This window comes from Sparus aurata, chromosome 3 (assembly GCF_900880675.1).
Source record: "Sparus aurata chromosome 3, fSpaAur1.1, whole genome shotgun sequence".
Classification (NCBI taxonomy): Eukaryota; Metazoa; Chordata; class Actinopteri; order Spariformes; family Sparidae; genus Sparus; species Sparus aurata.
This window is the reverse complement of record NC_044189.1, coordinates 19946946-19972676: the sequence shown is the minus strand read 5'-3', so window position 1 is coordinate 19972676 and position 25731 is coordinate 19946946. Positions and strand designations below refer to the sequence as shown.

General features: G+C 44.2%; 1 protein-coding gene across 4 annotated transcripts; it reads right to left on the bottom strand.

The window, feature by feature from the left end:
* Positions 1-766: 766 nt before the first annotated feature.
* snx13 (sorting nexin 13) lies at positions 767-25731 on the bottom strand. 4 transcript variants are annotated; one of them, XM_030412806.1, is made up of 25 exons: positions 25546-25731; positions 16623-16735; positions 16402-16504; positions 16179-16268; positions 14219-14340; positions 13987-14105; positions 13716-13820; positions 13501-13589; positions 13170-13253; positions 12352-12490; positions 12162-12250; positions 11894-11993; positions 11223-11416; positions 10887-10991; positions 10604-10774; positions 10424-10493; positions 5987-6177; positions 5794-5901; positions 5582-5692; positions 5237-5398; positions 4627-4698; positions 4394-4539; positions 3709-3777; positions 3513-3625; positions 767-3395 (listed from the first exon to the last, which is right to left on the bottom strand). In XM_030412806.1, the coding sequence occupies exons 1-25, from the start codon at positions 25555-25557 to the stop codon at positions 3160-3162; spliced, it is 2913 nt and encodes a 970-aa protein (XP_030268666.1). In that variant the 5' UTR covers positions 25558-25731; the 3' UTR covers positions 767-3159. The 4 variants fall into 4 exon arrangements, with proteins under 4 accessions (XP_030268666.1, XP_030268667.1, XP_030268668.1 ...); XM_030412807.1 differs by having other exon boundaries at positions 5999-6177; XM_030412808.1 differs by having other exon boundaries at positions 5987-6141.

Genomic DNA, 25731 nt, shown 5'->3' with positions numbered 1-25731 from the left:
GGATTCATTTATTTCTTTATAACTTTACGACAGACTTGTTTGATCAGTTGAGATTTGTCTATTTACTGCTCACAAAATAAATGATATACTGGATGTGGAATAATAACTTTTCTTTTCTAGCTACATGTTTGTGTAAAGACCCAGCAGGTGTTACTGACGGAGCGCTGTCGACCACAGGGAGCGAGGACATGACCTCAGATTCAGATTATCTGCCATTTATCAGCATCTCTGAAATTCTGGCCGTTAAAAAAAAAAAAGCAGATAACATTTAGTCTGATGTCTTACATCCACTGAACAAGAACAGCATCCACACACTCTGATGCAGTAGGTGGTGGTGTTCACCTGTACAGGTGGTTTGTGATCCGCCAGTAACCGACGCAATTGGAATTTCTGCAGGGTTCTAACAGAAGAGAGGGAGTGAATATGAGTGTACATTTAATTCAAAGTTGGCCTATTGTCACTTATATTCTTTTTCTGTCAGAATTTGAGACTGATTTCATCCATTTGCTGGCACTGATATCATTTCCTAGAGAGAAATTAACAGATTTATTCAAGTCTACAAAACGTTCTCGATGTATGTGTGGAGGTGGAGGGCAGGACCTCAGTGTTTCTCATATCCTGGCTGGCGTCAGCTAAAAGCAGCAGGTCATTTTCAGTTATCAGCTGAAAGAAAATCCGTATCGTGCATCTCCACGTTTGACCTGCGAGAGAACCTGCAGCCACATCAGGACCGCTGATGCACTGAAGACAGCAGACACACTGGAGGTCAGTTAGTCTGAGTTACCTTTTATTAGTGTTATACTGATCTGAGCACAGTTTGCTCACAAGGAAGAGTTTGATAAGCATGATGCAAAAAAACACCCTAAAGTCATTTTCAGTCGCATAAAATGATCATGACATTCTGATTGTTGTTTTTTAGGTTAAAGAAAAATATGAAAATAGAGTTGACAGTACATTTAGGCACACTATTAACACATACTGTACACAGATATGCACAATTTTCATTATCATAGATTATCATAAATACTGGGGTTAAAAAAACAGACAAGCCTTCCTGTACGGAGCGGTGTGCAGACAGTTAAAGGTGACACCTCCTCCTCCATCATGGGACAAAATATGGACCTCCCAGTAAGAGAGAACCAAGTTCAAGTCCTCCTGCTCAGCCAATCAGAGTCCACCAGGGCTGCTCAGTGCAAGCAAATCAAAGCAGACGAGGGAGTTTCCCTCCAATGGCTGCAGCAGAATGGGGCTCCTTCCAGCCAATGGGAGAGGCTTTCCCACAGTTGCTACGTTAAGTGCTCATTAGCAGTGATTCCATTGGTCACAGGACACGGCTCTCCTGTGTGCCTATAGGACAGGAGGAAAGGGGCGGTCCCTCCAGCGGTCCGTTCATACCGACAAAGATCTGTTCACACTCAACAGAACGGGCCTGAATGCATAAAACGTCACTTATGAGTTAAAAAGAAGCAGTAGTCTGAGGCCGCCTTTCAACTAGCTTTAGCCCAATGAGCTAATCATCAGGCCGCGACACAGAGAACCCCCTGCCACCGCCCGGTCCATACCCACAACACGGATTCTGTACGGGTGGGAAATATCCCCCACACGCCACAAACTAAAGAAAGAAAACTCAGACTTATAAAACAAGTCTGTAAAATAAACAATGTACTTTTACAACAACGGAATGTTGAGTTGTCGGGAGAAGAAGACGTCTGAGGGGAAACTTCTTTCGCTTTTTTCTACTGTTAAAACAATATGAATTACTTTTTCTCAGTATACAATGATTCAAAATGCACATGCATTAAAAGAAAAAAAAAAATATTGCACAAAATTAAAGACATTTTCTCTGAATTAAAGTGATTAGGGATATATCTCCATATCTCTATCTTGATTTCCTGTAACGTTCAGTCGCGTGGGGAGCGCCGCCTCTGGCCTGCGTCTCTGGCCTGCGCCTCCGGCCTGCGTCTCTTGGTCAGTATATACTGTATGTAGTTTTAAGGCTGGTTCACTAGCTCACACTGGCACCGTTTCTGACTGAAGAGGGTTGCAACTTCGTGCTACACACACTCACACACACACTCACACACAATTCTACACGAGCCAAATACAGACTAGACCACAGAGTACATTCTTTGACGGTGCGCCTGGACAGCCTGTGTGTCATCACAGCCAAGGTCATCTCCGAGTTCTCTTCCCTCTCACGGTTTACGATATGAAGCACAGTTATGTTCAGAGTATCCCAACGTTGAACCAGTGCACACACACACACGTAGGGGACAGCATGAGCTTTGGTTGTCACAGTTCATGACAGTAGCGTTAAAGGGGGATGTGGCCTGTTCCTGGAGGATCACAGGTGGTACAGATGATGAAACACTTTGGGAAAGAAATATAATTCTCATCATTTCTCACGAGAAGACGATACAAATCTAAATCACCCTTTTTGTCCCACGTTTGTTCAGTCACATTTTTTAAAAACAGCGCCTTCTGAACCCAGTGCGATTGACATATTTGGTTGCGATGAAAACGTAACATCATTTGCATGTAAGCAAGTGTGCAGCTTTTGCAGATAAAATGTCTACAGCATGAGGGGAAGTTTGACTACAGCGGAGGAGGCCGGGTCACTCGGATGGTAGAACTGTGCCGGCCAGAAGACAGAAGCGGGAAGGTAAGGCAAGGTGTGGGTCTATGATATCTACTCCTGCAGTTTAAAAACAAGACAGTATTTGTGGTCTGCTCTCTGGACCACGAAAAAGCAGCATTGACTGGCCCAGGATAAAGCTAAACACAACTAAAAAGTCCAAAAAAGAGCGAGGGAGAATATTCAAAACTAAAAGAAAAAGACTGCCATGTTCGGTCTTGGTGCAAATTACAGGATTTGTGTTTGCGCATGTGTGAGTGTGTGTCACAGAGTGAGAGGAGGGCAGAGTGTGTGTTCATCCTTCAGTTCTGTCTCCACAGAAATTATCAGCTGGATAATTGGAGTGTTTTCACTGAAAAGAGTGTGTAAGGGGAGTGGAAGGGCAGATATCACACATATACACACACACACACACACACACACACACACACACACCTCAACATTCACATCAAGCCCTCCCACTCTCACCCTCAAGTCTGTGTGTGTCTAGTCGGCTCATGTCCCGCTGCCTCCGTCCTCTCCTGTCACCTCTTGAGGGAGGACGATTTGAGTTTCTGGCTGTATCTGTGGATGCGTGGCGAGCGGGAGTGCAGCTTGACGAAGAGCTCCGGGAATTTGTACTGCGGGAACATCGTTTCCAAGAAGCCCTCCAGGAAAACGTAGACCAGCCGGCGGTTCATGGGTTGGTACTGGAACATGTCGAAGACGCGGAGGATGCCCTTTCTCGTGGTGTCCGCCCCGATGATGTGCTTCAGCTCGTCTGAGGAAGATAGTGGAGAAGTCAGGAGGGTGCAGAAATCTCAGGGAGGCAGAGGGGACAGTCGCATACAGTGCAGGGTGATCCCTAGATGAAATGTGTGTCTGTGTGTGTTTTCACCTGGCATGATTCCCAGCAGGCTGGTCTTGGCAGCTACTCGTGTCCTCATGCGAATGTTCTTGTCCCGACGGGGCGGCGTCTCGGCCAGAATACCGTTGGGCCAGTAGGAATCCCTGTACAGAGACAGAACCACTGAGGTTAGTCATAATTCTGCTGACCAATCAGAGTTATTTGAAAAAAGCAGGGGAGGGGTTACCTGAACTTCTTGACGTAATCTGCAACCTGCTCTGGTGAGGTCATGTAGTCCACGTGATCCACAATTTTCCTACCGAGACATGACAGACGATTCAGATTGTGCTCAGTGTGCGACGTGTGTGTGCGACGTGTGTGTGCGACGTGTGTGTGCGACGTGTGTGTGCGACGTGTGTGTGCGACGTGTGTGTGCGACGTGTGTGTGCGACGTGTGTGTGCGACGTGTGTGTGCCATGTGTGAGTACGAGACTTGGGAGAGATTATCTTCAGCTGTAAAAATGCTTCTGTTCAGTGTGAGTTTATGCAAACCTACAGTGATCTGTGAATGTTCATCCAGTGGAACTGTTTTCTGCAATGACTTTACATCTTGCTGTCTGAAATACTGTATTTTGGTTTGAATGTTTAACAGACTGACTGACTGGTTGTTTCAAGTCACCGAAACAGCTGAAATCCAGATAAACAATCAGGGAACTGATACTGGTAATCCAGTATCTGTTCTGTAAAGCCAGGATTACTTTATCATCTGTGAGAAAAATATTAAAAGTCCTCCAAATGAAAATTCTTCATCACCCCAACTCACTTCTGAGAGATTAAACCCATGAAGTGATTTCTAACCATGTTAAACGTAATGATTCTACCTGCCTATATTCCCACCTGGCCTGTGAGCTGATGTCAGTCCGCCCTCTCACCTGTTGATGGTGTCTCCGTACGTGGCCCTGATGAGCTGCTGCAGCAGGTTCTTGATGTTCCTGCGCAGCCACTGATTTTTCTCCTTCAGGTCAAACACCTCGTCCATCAGCAGCAGCATTACCCTCAGCGGGATGTTATCATCCACCTGCACGCACAAATAAATAAAAGCTGAATAAATAAAATCACAGCAAATTAAAACCAACAACCAGTACCCAGCATGCCGCTGACTCACGTTGTCATCGAGCTGAGCAGAGACTCGACAGTGTTCAGGGTCGATGTCGGTCTTGGGGAGGAGTGGAGGCACCTGGGCGAAACACAGAACACTGGACAGTCAGTGGCTGGATGATTAAAACCGTCAGAACAATAAGTAGAAGAGGAGGATTGTGGGTTACTTAGAGCTGTGGAGAGGCTACAGGTCTAGGAAATATAAGAGGACAGGAATCCATTTTATTTATTTATTTTTTTAAATTGTGCAGTTAAATGAGCCGTACATCGTCAATAACGCTCTGATACCAAAACATCCACTGACTTCCTTTAAAGAGAACATTTCTGGCAGTCGTCACTCTTAGTAAGTGTCCTCCTCCTTGTACTTTTATATAATTGTCAATATAAATCCTACATCTGCCCCACGCAGCATATTCATTCACTTTGTCATTCTAAAGTTTACACACTGCTTGTGGGTTTACTGCATATCAAACAGCTGACTGTGTACACAGCTCAGGTAGAAACTTCGAAGCTAACAGACGGCGACACGAGCCAACAGGAAGAGGGTCGTTTATACTGATGGGGAAAAAAATAGACTCTCTGTTTGTATATCAGGCACTTGCTCCTGGTGATGTTACCTTCAGTATGGACTGCTTAATGTCCTGGCCCAGTCTCTCTGACATGCGGCCCATATTGTCAGACACCTTGGTCATGCCCTCAGCCAGGCTGTCTGGCAGGGCCTTCACAGCGTTGGACACGTTCCTCATGGAGCTCCTCAGAGGATTTACAAATGTGTCTATCTGATGGGTCAATAAAACAAAGACAGAGATTGTGATTTATCAAACGGGTCACTGATTAGTCGTGTGTTAAGTACAGCATATCTCTGTCATTATGAATATGCATTCTTATGTGCTACATACTAGAATTACAATGGTGCACGTCACATATTTGCATTTATTTGGTAGTGAATTAATGAGATGAACCTTGCGTGCAAACTCTCCCTTGCCCTTGCTGTAGGCCTTGTTCTCTAGAAAGTCGTAGACGTAAGGAATGAGGGTTGGACAGGCCTTCACCATCTCAGGGTTCAGCAGCAACTACAACACATTTACAAGTTACTCATATACACTCTACGAAATAATGCAAAGCACAAAAGTCACTCAGAAATGGAAGGTCAATAATGAGAGGTAACTGTTACCTGTAGATAAGCATTGAGGTCCTTTTTCCTCTTCTCCAAGAAGTCTCTGTCCATGTTGTTGAAGGTCTTTTTCCCTGGCAGCTTGAGGATCGACGCCAGGTTCTCAAACTAAAACAGAATGAATACACAACACAAGTTCATGAGTATTTGCTCCACAACGTTAAGTTTCTTCTGAGGTAGAAATACCACTGACTTCTGAACACACCGTCTCAGTGATCCTCATATGGAAGTCGTGGAAGTCCGAGTAGCGTCGGTAGGTCTTCCAGCAGTCCTCGCTGCCGTCGTGGTTGCGTCTGAACACAGTGATGGCATACAGCGCGTAGGTTTTGCCGTGGTCGTTGCAAACCCCTGCAGCACCCCACAATCCGGGGAGACAAGCGTCAGCTACCCCGCCCCGGCATTACATCCAAAATGGGAATGGAGGATGAGGGGGTTGGTGAAAGTAGAAAAGAAAGAAAGGAAAAGACAGAAAAGCGTGTGCAGGTTCAAAGTGAGAGGAGGAGGAAGAACAGGCAAAAGAAAGAATGCAGTGCAGAGGGTGATAAAAGGGAGACAGAATGACAGGAAGGGAGAGGGAGGGAGGAGGAAGGAAAAAGGAAAAGCATAAAAAATAGTAAAGGTGATGGAATGAAAGAAATAAAGCATACAGGAACAGTGCGAAGTGACAGCAGACATAATGAACGGAGGAGGTGAAAAACTGAGAGGAAAAAAACATGCAGGGAGGGACGAATGCAGGCGAACAGATATACTATAATATAATGTAACAATATACCCACTGACCCAAACGCTCATCATCAGTTAAAACACCCAAACACTCCGAGTGAAGTCAAGCACGAGTTGTTTAGTTGTCAGTGTCAAAACTAACACATTCAAGTTTCATTATTAACCCTTCAACACTTCTTATTGGGTTTCTTCAAGCAAAAAGTGGAACACTGATTTAAAGAAAACTCCCAACATGAGTGTATGTGAGACTGTGTGAGTGTATGTGTGTACCTGTGTGAGTGTATGTGAGACTGTGTGAGTGTATGTGTGTACCTGTGTGAGTGTATGTGAGACTGTGTGAGTGTATGTGTGTACCTGTGTGAGTGTATGTGAGACTGTGTGAGTGTATGTGAGACTGTGAGTGTATGTGAGACTGTGTGAGTGTATGTGTGTACCTGTGTGAGTGTATGTGAGACTGTGTGAGTGTATGTGAGCCTGTGTGAGTGTATGTGAGACTGTGTGAGTGTGTGTGAGACTGTGTGAGTGTATGTGTGTACCTGTGAGTGTATGTGAGACTGTGGGAGTGTATGTGAGACTGTGTGAGTGTATGTGAGACTGTGTGAGTGTATGTGAGACTGTGTGAGTGTATGTGAGACTGTGTGAGTGTATGTGAGACTGTGTGAGTGTGTGTGTGACTGTGTGAGTGTATGTGTGACTGTGTGAGTGTGTGTGAGACTGTGTGAGTGTATGTGTGACTGTGTGAGTGTATGTGAGACTGTGTGAGACTGTGTGAGTGTATGTGAGACTGTGTGAGTGTATGTGTGTACCTGTGTGAGTGTATGTGAGACTGTGTGAGTGTATGTGAGACTGTGTGAGTGTATGTGAGACTGTGTGAGTGTGTGTGTGACTGTGTGAGTGTGTGTGTGACTGTGTGAGTGTATGTGAGACTGTGTGAGTGTATGTGTGACTGTGTGAGTGTATGTGAGACTGTGTGAGACTGTGTGAGTGTATGTGAGACTGTGTGAGTGTATGTGTGACTGTGTGAGTGTATGTGAGACTGTGTGAGTGTATGTGAGACTGTGTGAGTGTGTGTGAGACTGTGTGAGTGTATGTGTGTACCTGTGTGAGTGTATGTGTGACTGTGTGAGTGTATGTGAGACTGTGTGAGTGTGTGTGTGACTGTGTGAGTGTATGTGTGACTGTGTGAGTGTATGTGTGACTGTGTGAGTGTATGTGAGACTGTGTGAGTGTGTGTGAGACTGTGTGAGTGTATGTGAGACTGTGTGAGTGTGTGTGAGACTGTGTGAGTGTGTGTGAGACTGTGTGAGTGTGTGTGAGACTGTGTGAGTGTATGTGAGACTGTGTGAGTGTATGTGTGACTGTGTGAGTGTATGTGAGACTGTGTGAGTGTGTGTGAGACTGTGTGAGTGTATGTGAGACTGTGTGAGTGTATGTGTGACTGTGTGAGTGTATGTGAGACTGTGTGAGTGTATGTGAGACTGTGTGAGTGTATGTGAGACTGTGTGAGTGTGTGTGAGACTGTGTGAGTGTGTGTGAGACTGTGTGAGTGTATGTGAGACTGTGTGAGTGTATGTGAGACTGTGTGAGTGTATGTGAGACTGTGTGAGTGTATGTGAGACTGTGTGAGTGTATGTGTGTACCTGTGTGAGTGTATGTGTGTACCTGTGTGAGTGTATGTGAGACTGTGTGAGTGTATGTGAGACTGTGTGAGTGTATGTGAGACTGTGTGAGTGTATGTGAGACTGTGTGAGTGTATGTGAGACTGTGTGAGTGTATGTGAGACTGTGTGAGTGTATGTGAGACTGTGTGAGTGTATGTGAGACTGTGTGAGTGTATGTGAGACTGTGTGAGTGTGTGTGAGACTGTGTGAGTGTATGTGTGTACCTGTGTGAGTGTATGTGTGTACCTGTGTGAGTGTATGTGTGTACCTGTGTGAGTGTATGTGTGTACCTGTGTGAGTGTGTGTGTGACTGTGTGAGTGTATGTGTGACTGTGTGAGTGTATGTGAGACTGTGTGAGTGTGTGTGAGACTGTGTGAGTGTATGTGAGACTGTGTGAGTGTGTGTGAGACTGTGTGAGTGTATGTGTGTACCTGTGTGAGTGTGTGTGTGACTGTGTGAGTGTATGTGTGACTGTGTGAGTGTATGTGAGACTGTGTGAGTGTGTGTGAGACTGTGTGAGTGTATGTGAGACTGTGTGAGTGTGTGTGAGACTGTGTGAGTGTATGTGAGACTGTATGTGAGACTGTGTGAGTGTAGTGTGAGACTGTGTGAGTGTATGTGTGTACCTGTGTGAGTGTATGTGTGTACCTGTGTGAGTGTATGTGAGACTGTGTGAGTGTATGTGTGAGACTGTGTGAGTGTATGTGTGTACCTGTGTGAGTGTATGTGTGACTGTGTGAGTGTATGTGAGACTGTGTGAGTGTATGTGAGACTGTGTGAGTGTATGTGAGACTGTGTGAGTGTATGTGAGACTGTGTGAGTGTATGTGAGACTGTGTGAGTGTATGTGAGACTGTGTGAGTGTATGTGAGACTGTGTGAGTGTATGTGAGACTGTGTGAGTGTGTGTGAGACTGTGTGAGTGTATGTGTGACTGTGTGAGTGTATGTGTGTACCTGTGTGAGTGTATGTGTGTACCTGTGTGAGTGTATGTGTGTACCTGTGTGAGTGTATGTGTGACTGTGTGAGTGTATGTGAGACTGTGTGAGTGTATGTGTGTACCTGTGTGAGTGTATGTGTGACTGTGTGAGTGTATGTGAGACTGTGTGAGTGTATGTGTGACTGTGTGAGTGTATGTGAGACTGTGTGAGTGTGTGTGAGACTGTGTGAGTGTATGTGTGTACCTGTGTGAGTGTATGTGTGTACCTGTGTGAGTGTATGTGTGACTGTGTGAGTGTATGTGAGACTGTGTGAGTGTATGTGAGACTGTGTGAGTGTGTGTGAGACTGTGTGAGTGTATGTGTGTACCTGTGTGAGTGTATGTGAGACTGTGTGAGTGTATGTGAGACTGTGTGAGTGTATGTGAGACTGTGTGAGTGTATGTGAGACTGTGTGAGTGTATGTGAGACTGTGTGAGTGTATGTGAGACTGTGTGAGTGTATGTGAGACTGTGTGAGTGTATGTGTGTACCTGTGTGAGTGTATGTGTGTACCTGTGTGAGTGTATGTGTGTACCTGTGTGAGTGTATGTGTGTACCTGTGTGAGTGTGTGTGAGACTGTGTGAGTGTATGTGAGACTGTGTGAGTGTATGTGAGACTGTGTGAGTGTATGTGTGTACCTGTGTGAGTGTATGTGTGAGACTGTGTGAGTGTATGTGAGACTGTGTGAGTGTATGTGTGTACCTGTGTGAGTGTATGTGAGACTGTGTGAGTGTATGTGAGACTGTGTGAGTGTATGTGAGACTGTGTGAGTGTATGTGAGACTGTGTGAGTGTATGTGAGACTGTGTGAGTGTATGTGAGACTGTGTGAGTGTATGTGTGTACCTGTGTGAGTGTATGTGAGACTGTGTGAGTGTATGTGTGTACCTGTGTGAGTGTATGTGTGTACCTGTGTGAGTGTATGTGTGTACCTGTGTGAGTGTATGTGTGACTGTGTGAGTGTATGTGTGACTGTGTGAGTGTGTGTGAGACTGTGTGAGTGTATGTGAGACTGTGTGAGTGTATGTGTGTACCTGTGTGAGTGTATGTGTGTACCTGTGTGAGTGTATGTGTGTACCTGTGTGAGTGTATGTGAGACTGTGTGAGTGTATGTGTGTACCTGTGTGAGTGTATGTGAGACTGTGTGAGTGTATGTGTGTACCTGTGTGAGTGTATGTGAGACTGTGTGAGTGTATGTGTGTACCTGTGTGAGTGTATGTGTGTACCTGTGTGAGTGTATGTGTGTACCTGTGTGTGTGTGTGTGTGTACCTGTGTCGGAGATGAAGGCATGTAGGTGCATAGATTCATCATGGCAGGAGTTGGACAAGTCGTCCAAAGACTGAAATCACAAGAAACAAGTCGCCATTTTACAACACAGTTTGGGAACACTTATACAGTAAATGCATATGTATTGTCTAAGTCCTGCAACACAAAGTGAAGAAGACGTACCAGGTTAATGCTTCCTGTGGGGGAGCCGTTGAAGGATTCTCCGTCACCGTCGTCAGAACCTCTGTAGCTCGGCTCTTTCAACATGTCCAGCTCTGCCAGCATGCGGACGTAGAGAGGACTCTGCTTGAAGGACGGATAGTAACGCTCATCACGCAGCATCATGTCGTACACCTGAGGGCAAATGTGTGTCAGGGATTTTGCTTAACAGGACGAAAACAGAGGTAAGGCTGCACATTGAAAAATTCCCTCATAAGCAGGTCAAAGTGTAGAAAAGATTTCATACATTTCTCTGGATTTCGTCAAAGATCTCTGGCGTGGGGTCGTCTTTCTGTAGCTTCTCCCCTAGTTTTGTGACGGATGCTTCGTCCACCTGCACCCTGGGGGACGCCTGTTGAAGAAGAAGAAGAAGAAGAAGAAGAAGAAGAAGAAGAGTGAAAAAACTTTGGTAAATACCTAAATACTACACCATACAGGCCAAAGAAGGCTGTAAGGCTTTAAAGTGCATTTTATGTCATTTACCCAAGAAAATCTAAGGAAATAACTACTGAGCTTCTGATTGGTGTTAATTCAGCTTCACAGCTGAAAGGACCTCCGCCTGCCATCTTAACACGCCTCCTACCTTGTCAGAGAGGTATTGTTCGAAGACACCCAGTGCAGCGGCCTTCAGCAGCCCCTTGGTGGCGCTGGGCTGCTTCATGCCGTCTTTCTGCCAGCCCTGCATGGCCTCCAGCTGCTGCTGAGCTGTCACCCTGTAGCCCTCCACAGTGAGCCAGAAGAACAGCTCGGCCTGGGCCCCCGCTGCCTGCATGAAGTCTGGATCAGATGCACAAGAGTCGGTCCACATGGTGTTTTGTCTAATAAGGCATTTCTGTGACATTATCTACATACAGAGGCTTTTTGCACTGTTTAAAACTTTGGTTGGTTTCTATCTGCAGGCTTCCTTGACCCAAACTTTTTAAAAACATTTTAAGCATGTTGAATGCTACAATGACAGAAGCAGCCATCATGTTTCGGCCCTTGACTCATGTTGATTCTCCACACCAGAGCTGACAGAACTTGGTTTCACTCCAAGTTTGTACGCACGCACACTCCGGTAATCTGATCAGTAACATGAAGTGACCTTGACTCTGATGAGAAGTGTGCCTAACGAGACAGGTCGGGGTTGTAAGAAACTGAATGAATTATGGATTATCAAGATGATTAACAGAAATGTTCAGGATTAAGGCCTCGGGAGGACTACAGTGACGTCTGGCATCTGTCATGTATGTGATGATGCATTTCCAGAATTACCCATGAAGAACTGCAGGGCGATGTTGTGGATGAGGATGTGATCCAGTGGGATAACACACAGCTTGCCAAAGTTGGCTGCCAGCTTCAGGGCATCCACCTCCTACACAACACAGGAAGAGGATGAGCAGAGTCTGGTTCACAAGTAAAACTGGAGTCTTGAACTAGCTGAGTCCAAAAGATAACTGGCTTGGAGCAATTCCAGTATTTTACCATCATGTAAACTAATACTCCAGTGTAAGCATCAACAGGCCGTGCTGCAGGTTCTCACCTTGCCAGACTGTAGTCTCTGGATCCTGGTCTCACACACCTTCTTCACAAACAGAAGACTGTTGATCTGGTTCTTGATAACATTGATGTCTAGAGGACAGGAAAGAGATACTTAACACATGTGCTTCATGCCTTCCTACTAACAAGTGTGTCTGCGTTTGTCTTTCAATATAATAAAAGTGAAGGCTCACCATCTCCGGCAGTGTCCAGGGAGCGGAGGTACTGCAGCTCCTCCAGCACCTTGTCTTTGACGGCCTCCAGCTCCGGAGGCTTGTCCGTCAGCTTCAGGATGTTCATGAAGGCTTCATAGTTGCAGCTGGAGTCCCGGATCTGTAAAACCACATACATTTACACATCTGTGACGTTTCTGCTCCCATCTCATTTGCATTCTTGATAGTTTCTAATTGTTTTCAATGAACATAATAAACTTTCCTCATATAGCACTATAACAAGGTTAAGAAGTGCTTCACAGAAAAGGAGACGAGTAAGAAAAGAATAGCAGATAAAATCAGCACGGACTCGAAAGGCCAGTTCAAATAATGGCTGATAGTCACGGACCGCCCGGGGGAAGTGAGATGAAATGTCAGAATAGTAAATATAGCACCTCACTTTCCAGGAAAGTAATACAAAAAACAGAATTAATCATTGTTTTCTGGAGCTGATGATGAAAGTATCCAGGGCGTGACTTTCAGTTCATCTATACTGGGAGTTGCACACGAGCAGTAGTGATCAGTCACTCGTGAGAAAGTAAAGGTGGGTATAGAAGTTTATGAGCTGAAACAGAAGCAAATATTTAAATCATCCTGGAAACAGGAGGACTTTTTGTTGCCTTGGATCTATGACAAACTCGTTGTTCTGATTCATTTACCCCAGTCAAGATTAAACATGACAATTAACTGTAATCTATGCTGTAATTAAAGCTGTGCAGCAGCAATACAGATACAATTTTAATTTAAAAAAACAGTAACATTGAGACCTGGTAGGTCAAAGGTATGTACACGTGTCTCACCATCCAGATGACAAACTGGTTGATGTAGTCCGGGTCGCTAAGCTGGTTGATCAGAGGAAGTAGCACACCACGTGCCAGCACCTCCTGAGAGGAAACATCACAGTGCATCTTCAGTACGTGCTTAACAATTTAAGTCACACTCAGAACTGGCTGGCAGTCAAAGAGGCAGCATGTGGCTCAACTATGATAAATCAACAACACAGGTTGTTTGACATATTGTGTGAGTGAATATGTGATTCTGCGCCTCATGTTCACATCTCAGATTGATGAAGCTGTGATCGTCTGACACGCTGTGTAAGTGAGAGTGTTTGTTTATCCGATGTGCACTCACCCTTAGGAAGTATCTCATGTTCTTGTTGTGGAAATCTCCAGGAGGTAGTAACAGATACAGAAGCAGCTCGCACAAGTCTCGCAGAAAACCTGACACACACACACGCATCATGTGTTTAGTTTTTGCAAGCTGTAGCATCAAACAGCAACACATTTGTGGCTACAGTTCCTCATTACAGTGTGAACTACAAGGTCACGCTGCACAAGTGTGTTTACCTTCTTCATCTTTGATTGAAGTGCACACCACGTCTCGACAAATCTTCCTCTCCATCTCCACCTCGGCCTCAAAGAAGGAGTCCACCAGCTCCTCTGTTATGTCTCCTGTTAAGACACCGCAATGTCAAAATTCTTATTGTGAAGCCTTTAAAATGACCACGAAACTGATTAAACTCAGAACAAAATGACTACCATCACTGCTAAAGACAAGCTACATGCAAAATATACGAACGACTGTGAAATGCAGGTGTGTATGAATGTGTCTGCTTACTCTGCTTGTCCTCTCTGTCGGCGAGGCGATCCTGGGCTTTTCTAAAGACACGTAAATGGGTGGCAAAGTCGTCCACCAGGCGAGTGGTAAAGTAAGGCTGCCAGTCCACCTCTTTGGACCTTGACACATAAAAACACACGCACACAAATAATGAGGATTACTTTAAACAAAAAAAACCCACAAAACATTCAATATCACGACAGAACTGCATGCACAGCTACGTGTCTTGTACCTTGTAGAGAATTGGACGAGGGCATTCTGCAGCGTCTGCCTGATCTCCAACAAGAAGGACTCATCCTCGCTCAGAGTGTAGTACCAGTACTGGATGTAGTCTCTCAGAGCAAACTGGATCACCTGCAGGGTCAAAGTAACATGGAGGAGGAGGAATAGTGTGGAAAAAAAGAAATTCAGTCAAGATGAGACGGACTGAGCAGAGCTGAGAGGAAATGTGTGAGCTGGGTAAATAGATCAGTCAAAGTCTGTTGGTTGTCAGTGTCCATTACAAACATCCTGAGAAGAGATGACTGGGCTGTTAGGTCTGAAGAAACCTGAGTAACTAACTAAGTTTTGCTATGGTGCACACATCAGGCCAGTACATGAATCAGTGTGACCGTCAGTAGATGCTGCTGCTGCCATGAGCTGCAGGGGGAAAGAGGATTTCATCATATTAAGTATTTTATATCATTTGTACTTTCTTTTAATTATCTTGTGGATGTTTCTTTTTTTCTGTAATGTTAACAAGACAAATTGCTCCTGTGTGCAAAATGCACTCCATAAATAAACTTGCTGTTAAAAAGGGACAAAGACAAAGTTCCAGAAGATAAGGCAGGTTCACATGACGTCACATTCAGCTGTTCACATGTTGCTGAAATGATTAGTGTGCATTTCACGGGCAGGAAGAGAGAACAGAAGCACCACAGTCGAGCAGTCAGTGTCACCTGACCGGCACAAACTGCTGTATCTGCACTTAACTCCGCTGGCCACGCTGCTTTAGTGAGGCGAACATGCAACAGTATGTCTGTGTTGTAACCACAGGGTGGAGAGGAGAGAAAAAACTGTGACTGGCTCATCTTCTCTGTGTGCAACGCCGACTGACAGCTGGAGCATCATTTACAGGATCTACATATGAATGTGTTAAGCCCAAAAGTATTCTGAGTCAATTACCAGCAGAGTCACAGTCAGAGAGTGGAAACATTACATGACAGCACTGCAACAGTCTTTTCCTTTTGCTCAAGCCTCACGATGACAACACTGACAGCTACAGTACGGAAACTTTCAGTTCCACTTTCTGTCAGGACGGAAGACAGACGAGTTTTCTTTAGGAAAGTGTGTCTGATGAGATTAGAGAAAGCCACATGAGCACATTAACTGCTTACATGACCGAACTACTGTGAATTTAAATATTGAATGGAATACACTGTTTTCAATTAGAATACATTAGAAAAAGGGTATAAAACTTTATATAAAAAAAAAAAAAAGGAAACCACAAATCTGGTGGTTGTTCTAAAGACAAAGAGAAGAAAACATGAGAAAGTTGTGAAAGTGCTTCTTGCACCAACATGAAGAAAATAAGAAATTAACCAACAAAAAAACAATGAAGTCAAGAAGGAGAAACATCCTGCCAGCAACATTTGTTGTCTGCACAAATTCTATCTAAATTAAGCTTCAATGTTATTCAGTTATTTGTCATATTTTTTCTAAAGCTTTAGGTTGATTGTATTTTTTTCTTTCTTACAAAAGATAAAACAGAGCATCTATCAGCTGACAGACAGTCTGCTCTAGAACAACTCCAACAACACTGAATATAAAGCAGCAGCTTCCTGTGAACCGGAGACACTCGAGGCATCAGGGGGTCACGCAGTGTTTGTCAGGGATGGTCAAACACTGCAGCTGCTGACTGGACCGGCTGATGGGCCAGACAGTGACTCAAAGTGTTACTGTTTGTCACCCAGTCATAATCCTGTAATCTTCTCTCCTGTGCTGCTTTTTATGACCGATGGAAGTGTACAGTGAGAACTTCAAAGCCGAGGGAAACACTTTCTCTCACTGCATCAGCTGCATCAAGTTGCCACTGAGTGTAAATAGAGCTGATCATGTTTTTTTAATCTCCAGCTTCATAGTGACAAGTGGAACATGATGGTGAAGCTTTATCGCAGCATGTGTCACATACATGACAAACACACGAGACACACCTGTTGTAGTGGTTCATCTATGAAACTGGAGCCAGTCAGTCTCCTGTCAATCTTTATGGGCTTCATCTCCAGCTTCATCTCATCCAATGTCTGAAGGAGACACAAAGAAACACAGAAAGACTGAAGATGTAGTGAAATGTGACCAATCAAACCACATCAACAGACACGTGATTAACACCTAATTAATGGGTTTGTGGAGGCAATGCAAAACGTGTGTGTTTACCTTCAGTATACCAATTTGTGTGGGTGGCAAGTAAGAGTGCTCGCACTTCTCCAGGTGTCTCTCTGAGTTGATCTTTCCATAGAGCAGAGTGACCGCAAAGCCCCTGAAACACAGAGGAGAGAGAGAACAGTGTGATGGTCAGTCAGGCTGCTGTACAGAGACACTGTGACTGTGTGCTCATGTAAACACAACATTCATTGATTCAAGCTCTTCCTGCTCACCCTCCAATGAAGCAGAAGACATAAAAGGCCAGGTAGAATATGGCAAACGGTCCAAAGGTGACGAGGAACAGCACGACTCCAAGACCCCCCCATCCCCAGATGGACAGACTGGCCTGAAACACACAAAAAACAAGTGAAATACTTTTCAGCTTTTACTTTAATCAGTCTGAATGTCATTAGAGCTGCACAGAGGTGAGACTACAACCCTAACCTCTGACTGGTCAGGACATTTAGATCCTCTGTGACTGACAGATCGACTGACAGACTTTTAATATGCAGATTGCAGACTAGACGCCAGATTTATCTACTTTCATCTTAAAAGAAATCATCATCAAATATTGTTTATTATTGCTATTGGTTTAGTCTTTTGAAATATTCTTCTGTTTGGCTGCTGGGACAAACAAATTTCCCCGTTTGCCGGACATTAAAGGATTTCTGATTCTGAATTCCTCACATAAAACTGTTCTGACTGGACTGCTCAGTCCATTGTGAAGGAAAGTAACAATAAATCAGCAGCACTCAGATACACTCAAGATGATTAGACAACTGTAGTGTACAACGAAATCATCCATGGAGCAGAAAAAACACCATTCTATCCTGCAGACGTCAGCACAGGGAGAGATAACTTAAAAAGACACACACTGTGGTGTGTTGCATTGTTAGAGAGTATCAGGCCTCGACTGTGTGTGTGTGTGTGTGTGTGTGTGTGTGTGTGTGTGTGTGTGTGTCACATCCTATGGCTTTCCTGTTATTGTCAGTGAAGGAAACCAAACTTGTTTCCAACTAGCAGCTCTGTGTCCCAGTTTTCCATGTAAGTTACGCTAGTTAGTAGCTTGTATCAGTCCTGTGCTATGCCAGCTATGTGATGCTAACTGTGCTACGAATACAACCATTACAATTCAATATGTAACACAGACAGTGACGAAGTGCCCTCCATCATGACTGCTGATGCTTTCACATTACATATATTAAGATCAACGTATTGTTCTTAAGTCAAGTGTATCGTATCGTTGGACTGTTAGTAAGCTCGACCGACACTAAAACTTCTGGGTAATCAAGGAGACTGATAATCAATATCTGGAACTGATATGCATTAACAGTAAAAATAATATTTTTGCATTAAACGTTACAATAACCAGTGATGTAATGTAATGAAGTACAATTAACTCAAGTACGATTTTGAGGTACTTTACATGAGTATATTCATGTAATTTTACAGTAACTAGTTACTTTGCAGACTCATATTATTCAGTGGTATCACCGTGTGGTGACTACAGACAGTCAGAGTCAGTAACACATCTATGTTACGCTGTCTGTTCATAGCCTCATGTACTTGCTGCATTTTAGGGAGCATCAGAGGCATTTATGATAACATAAGTATCAGAACATCCCTAAACATGTCTTCATGGGGGCCTGAATCCTCAGTGTCCAGATCCTCCTGATCACTGACCATCAGGTCATCTACCTGTCATCATTACAGGTAGGAGCTGGACTGAGACCATAATGTATCCAGTGTGATGAGAGGATGTGAGAAGTGCAGTTATCTACAGAGGTGGTATAACAGGTCACACTCTGGTCACTGACGGACATCACAATGATCAACACTGATGATCTTCGACTGCCCTACATTCATACGAGAGGTCCTTAGATAAGCAGCTCCACTGATGGAGCCGGAGGGGGACAGACGGAGCGTCCTCAGGACACTCAGACATTGTTCTCTCTGCCAAGGCCAGCTATGGACAATCAGATAGTTCACACACATTAGACTGGCTGCCAACTCTGTTACACTCGGATACATAGGTCAGCCAGTGGATATGCACAGAATGACCAAGACACAGGAACAACGCTCAGCAGACCACTGAGGAGAACAATGGCCAGTATACAAACACTAGAACCAGACCAAGTGCAACCTGCGGCTCTCACAACATGCACATCCACAACTTAATCTATCACACATATACTTACTCCAATCCTTTTAAATAAATTTCCTTTCTTCTTAATAATTCTATATCACAATAAGGAATTAGATTTCACTAAATCTGTACTTGTTTTGTTCAACATCATTTTTACACACACACACACACAGAGTACAGCACATTGATGTATGAAAGATCGATATTAATAATTGATTTTATTCTGTATATTTTTGAATATTTCATCTCTAAAGAGAATAAAACATAAACTGAACTTCACTGTGATAAAACAACTACAAAGACAAAACTATTTACATGTTTCATTTCTGTTCACACTGTTGTTCCGCTCTCCTCTGACAGTCTCAGTCAGTGTGCTTATCTCCATTCAGACTGACCACTTTTGTTCACCTGCTCTGAGGTAAATGCAGATCATGACAGGTTACAATGAACGAACGATCCCGAATCGGATCGGGCTTCATAAACCTGATACTACTCAATTAAAAAAAATGACTTGACTGGCTCCAGGTCAGATCCTGCAGATCAGCTTGTGACATCTCGAGTCACCACGCCAGCTGCACACCAGCTGATCAAACAGCACACTGGACAAATTAAAACCTGATGCTGATGGCTGTCAGGGAGGATCGCTGACTGACCCGACTTCATTAGCTAAACGACTACTAAACAAGTTGTTGAGAGTGTAGGATGTGACAAGACAGCACGACTGGTTTTAAACATGTGTGTCGTCACTCGTTACATTAACGAACAATAGCACCTCTGAGCACGCCTTGGAATAAGTGACGCACAGCAGACAGTCACTTTGTTAGAAACCTGGAGGTGGGAGAAATCAGGTTAGGGGAGGAAATGAAGCAGGTTCTTCTGTGCTGCAATGACTCCAACATGCTCGTTTACATGTAACGTGACAGTACAGACTTCTCTTCTCTACCCTGTATTATATGGAAGCTGACGTATATTAACTGCACTAGTTTTGTTGCAGACTTTTTCTTTTTTGTTGAATCTCCTGGACTGGTGCACAGGAGGACACAATTATCTCTCACTATAGAAAGCGTCTTATTAAGTCTTATTAGATTTAATTTTAGTCTGAAAATGAAATATTGTACAATATAAACCTACAAGGCCTAGATCAGGTCTAACATCAAAATGCTGCTAATCAAGTTTCTGTAATTCTTTAACCCATATTAAGAAAAAAGGACTCTTACACACATGACATTCAAGAAATGAGATTATTGCAAAAAAGCTGCCATACACAAGTGTTCTGAGTGCACATGACAGCAGAATGTGTCCAAACTTTTTCAGGTCATGCCTGGCTGGGACTGAGTCAGTAATAGCAGGTTTAGGAGGAGAACAAAGCTGGACAAAGAACAGGACTATTGTTACGGTTGAACTAGGAGTGGTAAAAGTACAAAGGAATGCTGCTCAGAGCAGTTTATTCCCTGCACGCCACAACTTTACCACCTTACATGAGTTGAGTGTCCTGCACTCTGACACTTCCCAAGGCAAACATCGCTCCGTTATCAGCCACAATGTTGTCGCCATTGACGATAAAATGTAAACTCGAGGCAATGACTTTCATGCAAACCTTGAAGAACAGCTTGACCTGCAGTGACACATCTACTCTGTTTACCTTCCTCCAACACTTATCACACAGGAGGAAGTTGCTTCAGTATTCAGAAGCTTCCAGTCGGCTCAGTCATCACTGTTGATTTACTACTACTCACTCCTTCTTTGGGTAGAAAGATCCACAATTATTGTCATTATTGATTAATCTGCAGATTGTGTACATGTTAAATCTTTAGGTCTACAAAACCAGAACCCAAAGACTCTCCAACCCAAACAATCTATCGGAGGTCAAACATAAAAGCCACAAATCCTTAGAATTAAGAAGTGGGAACCAGAAAATGTTTGACTTTAAAAAAAACAATGACCCAATTATTATTAATTGTTAGGCAATCCATTTTCTCCCCATTGACTAATCCATTAACTGACTAATTGTTGCAGCCCTAATATATTTATGTATCAATTCAATTTAAAGAAGCAGTTCACTAACAGGAAAAGTAATGGTTTCTTATTTAGACATGTGTCTTTTCTAGGTGTGAAGACAATGATCCAACTTCAAAGACATACTGTCCGTTTGAGTCGATCAAACTTGAGGCAATCATTCACTGAGAAAGTATTTGAATGTAGTTCCAATGTGTAACATAAGTCTGGTGTGACGTCAGTGCTGCCGCCGGGCAGCAGTGAGTGTGAAGGCTATCAGTGCAGGTCTGGGCGATGAGGCTGCGGAGGCTCGGCTCTGTAGGACAGATGATAACCGGCACTCTTGAGTCATTACAGCTTACACAGGGTTTTAACATGAACCATCTGTTCCAGTGATTAACACCCAGGCCCATCGGGAGCGCACACATCTAAACATCTAGGCGAATCCTTACGCAACGCGCACACACTGAAACATGAGGGGAACAATACTGTGAGTCTCTGAACAAGATGTCTGCACAGACAGACGGACATGAATGTTTTTTTATCAGGTATAATTGATGAGGTGAACTGATCACCCAGCCCCAGTGATAAAACACGCTGTGATAAAGATGATTAGTTGTATTAGAATCAGGGCCACGGATTAGGTTTAGAAGTATTTACTGTTCACTTTACTTCACTAAAATACCTTCAGGAATGTGTGTTACCTTCTTGCTATTTCTTACCATTATTATAACCAAAATTACAAATCCAGTCTAACTTTGTGATATCAAAATATGTATTAATATCCTCGCTCTGCTTTCATCAGCCCATTCGTTCTTTCTCTCTGGAACACTGACTTGGACTGAGCAGCCGCAACTTGAACTGTGTAACCTAAATGTTTTAAAGCACTGCCACAGAGTTTTGTGCAGCGCTGCGCTGCTGGACGTCCTTGACTCCAGGCACAGTCAGACATGCACACGCAGCCTCTTATCAGCATCTTGGAGATTACCATTTCCCAGATTACCATTTCCCTGATTTCCTGGCACGATTTGAAAACAAATCTGCACACACACACACAACTGCACACACATTCTTCACACGTGTGAGGAGAACTGCTCATGGGTGGATATTGCTATTTTGGTTACCCCTGCACAGTGCTAAGCTGAAAACCCTGATCAGTGTGGTCATTGGTCGGGAGGTTAACTCGGCCTATTAAAGCGCTCCCTGTGGGGGATCCATCTTGAATGCCTGGGAGGGAAAGAAAGTAAATGAGGCTGGTCTAATCCACCAGGACCACCACAGAAGAAAGAGCTACCAAATCAGCCTTGGGATACATCAAAAGAATCAAAAGAGCACAGAAGTGAAACTGTGCAACTGAGTAATGATGGTTCATTTCAAGACCTGTCGAGAATCAGGATTTAAAAAGCCTCATTAAAGATCCCCTACAGATATGTATTAACATACTTTATATACAAATAGTCTGCTGAGAACAATAATGTGTGTCTGACGTGTTTTTGTTCACCACAAAAGTATAATTTCCACATTAACATCGTTAAACAGGCATCAACTCGCTCTACCTCGTTAAAAATTACAGAATAATTCAATAATACATAAAAGAGCCGTCATTTCAAAAGTTATCCTTCTGGACATAAGATGTCTGCTACTTCACTGAAAGGTCGTCAGTGTGTGTGCACAAGTTTTTACATCATACACTTATAAATTCTGTACTGGACCAGGATTGACTTCCAAACTCTGACATGCATCATTCTGCACAGTAAAGGTCACACATCCAACTGTAGGGACGACAACACAAGATGATGGGAGAGTCCAAAGCTGGGTCTCCCTCTCGGTGGCAGGTCTACGCTTTGGTTTGCATTCGGAAGCCGCTATCAACATGTAGCTCTTAGAAATGTGAGGCTGTAAACTCACCACTTACACTAACAAACTGAATCACACCGTCTACATAACTCTACAAAAAGTCCATCCTGGTGTGTTGTCCAGTTCACAGGCTGTCTGCACTGTCTGCTATCTGAAGGTGGTCAAAACACTGATTTGTTACGAACAAGCCGCTTGCTAATTCAAAACCTGTGCTGTGCAACCCCCTACAAACAAGCTTTCTGCCATCATTAACTGATACAGAGTTCAACATTAGATGGAGCAGCGAGTACAGCAGGAGAGAAGACAAGTCCAGCATGACTCCACTTTTCAACAGGCCAACAAGCTCACAAAGAACAAAGCACCTCTCAAACTGACCCTTTCTGTTTTGTAGAAAAATCTGGTGTTTGACCTGCAGAGCACTTAAACCTCTCATAGATTTACAGTACTGGTTAAAATATATATAAGTAGGGTGTGTGAGAGTATGTGTACATGTCCTCAGTAAAACGTTTACAGTGTGTACGTTGAGGTTCTAAACAGAGATCGACACCTTGAAACAGACTATAATCTTTGGCCCATTTTGCACTTTATTGCCTTTTGTACGATCTGATCACAGATGGAACGCTGCAACTAAAAAGACGTGTGACAATACAAGGAAGCACAAGGACAATCTGACACTGATTCAGATATCTGAACTTTGTGTAGTGGCCAATACAGAGTATCAATCAGAAACTAGCGAGTAAAAAAACACACTGGCTGCTTGTTTAGTAAAACATCTGTAAGGTTGCACACATGTGGTTCAGGGTCCTGTTTTTAATGAATAACTTCCTTTGCTTCAGTTTGCTGCGTAGACTCGTGTACTTGCTGATCCGCATTCCAGCGTTTCAGCAAGTGACGGTGGCATTTCTGATACTGGTATACAGAACAGCTCTAAGAAAGACTGAGTGGAGAAACCACGCTTTTGGCTGATATGATGAAGAACTCCATCAGCAGCACTGCTACTTTACTGACGCCAACTCCAGTGTTTCCCTGAGAAGGTGGAAGTCAGTCAGTGCTTCTTCTTTTCCCCTTCTGGTGAGAAGCTTCAGGTACGTGTATCCAGAGGTTTATGTTATTCACCCAAAGTCCCAACCAACTACAAGGATCCCACTCTCTGCAATAGTTGGCGTCTGCATCACGTGTGTTACCCTAAATTTGTTTCGTTTCTAGTTTAGTAGCTCTTGGACTCAATGAAGCAAGATCCAATCTTGAAATATGAACTTCATTTGGTGTCCTAGAATGACCTAAACACACTGTGGATATATCTGGATTCAATTAATTACATCCAACTGCTGAAAGGCGTCGGCCTGTTTGGCAAGGCCACTTCTGTTGACTGAAGGAAGTAGGTGGAGGTGTACCAGGTGACAAACGGGCCTGATGTGACAGCGTGCTGGCCTAAATGTCCACCGAGCTTGATTAAGACACCTTAATGAGATTTAGCCAGGGGTTAAAGCACTGAGATATGTGTCATATGCTTTGTGTTTGCAAATGAACACACAATGCGTTCAACAAGCTAAAGGAGTAAATCTAATAAAGACAGAAAAAGAGTCGGTGCCAATGTCTACAAACAAACCTGATCGTACTGTTGAATGTGCAACACAACTTCCAACTGAAATCAAATCCATTTTATTTGAGCGACTTCCAACAGAGGAGGGATCTCTCAGGACAGACGGACGTGCAACACTTGTCTGATACAACAAAACAAGAGCAACAACTGCATTTCAACCTACTTTGCAAAGACATTTAACAAATGACACAACAACACAAATCATAGAATAAGTGTGTGAGACAAAAAGCCAGTGGCTCTTTATTAGCAGATTCAACAGCCGCCTCCACCAGATCTACCAGTGAATCTGCTGTTCTTGCTTCACATCTTAAATCCACAGTATAGATGTCATCACAAAGCTGGTGTGAAGCCAAAACCCAGCACAGGATGCTCCAACACAAGCCCATCATCTACTTCAACTAAAGGTTAGCAGAGAACAACAATTTGCAAATAGCTACTGAGCAACAGCTTAACACCTGACTGCACGGTGCACAGAAATCAGTGCTCCCTGCCAGACGTAGAGAGGAGTGCAGTGCCAGCTAAAGCCTCATTACTGAGGCTAAACCTGTACTTAAACTGCTGGAGAGGTGCCTGGGAGGGGGTAAGGTCACCTGCCACTCAGGTGAGGTGGACGGTGTAGTCTGTTTGTCACATCAGCAGATGTCATGGTCAGAACAGTCCATGTGAAATCAGTTACAGTGAGAAAACGCATCACGTGAAGTGTGACAGAACGACCATGTCATCACACGTCACACACAAAACGACGTGTCAGTGAGAGTGACCACAAAGCTGTGAGTGACCTGTACAACCAGTGACTCACAACAATGGAGCCAAGACAGCCTATTAATATTTAAAGGCCAGCCTGTGTTGGCCAATGTGTGTGTGTGTGTGTGTGTGTGTGTGTGTGTGTGTGTCTGACAGGCTGCTGATGCTCCTGGACACAAACTGCTGCTAGTTTTTATCCTCCTTTGGTTTCCCAGCAGGGCATGTTCATACACTGGAGTCACAGTAACATGGAGGGAGATGCCACATCAAACCCGTTAGCTGTCATCGTTCAGTCCACTCAGCACAACATAAATGTTAGCTAGCCGTGGAGAAACATGTCGGTAACCAGCAGCCTTCACCTGAGCTGTCAATCAACCTCCCTGCCACCATACAGGACACTTCATTCCGCCTGTGACACTGTTTGTCTTCCCCAGCTAACGCCCAGCTCACCTGTATTTGTTGTGATGTAGAAATTCGTTGTTGAGGGACGTTACTCATAATCTAAACGCATACTACCGACACTGCCTGTGTCGAGCTAATTCCTGCCCGGTGTTGGCAGTGCGGACATCTTAAGAACATCGTATTAACTCGGCGCTAACTGTGTAATCCCGGACAGAGAGCCACCTACAGCTGCCCGCCTCTCTGTCAGCACCGCGGCGGTGTGCCGTCCTCTCCCGGTCAGCCTGTGTGCTGTTTACCTGCGGGGGCTAACGCTAAGGCGCTAGCATGCTACAATCTAACTAGCCATGTCGGTCACTGGAAAACAAACTCCTGTGCCGCCCCTCGCGCCTGTTTCCCGGCGCTGACTCACCTCTGCAAACATCGTCTAACCGGCTGTGCGTGCGGTGGCTCCGGCTAACCCCACCACATCGTAGCATGCGAGCAGGAGCTGATGTTCTCGGTTAAAAACGGTCGTATTTCCAATCTCCGTACTCTCTTCGGAGCGTCGCCATGTTTGCAAGGTTTATGTCTTGGCTGCCCCGTTTCTGGACGTCGC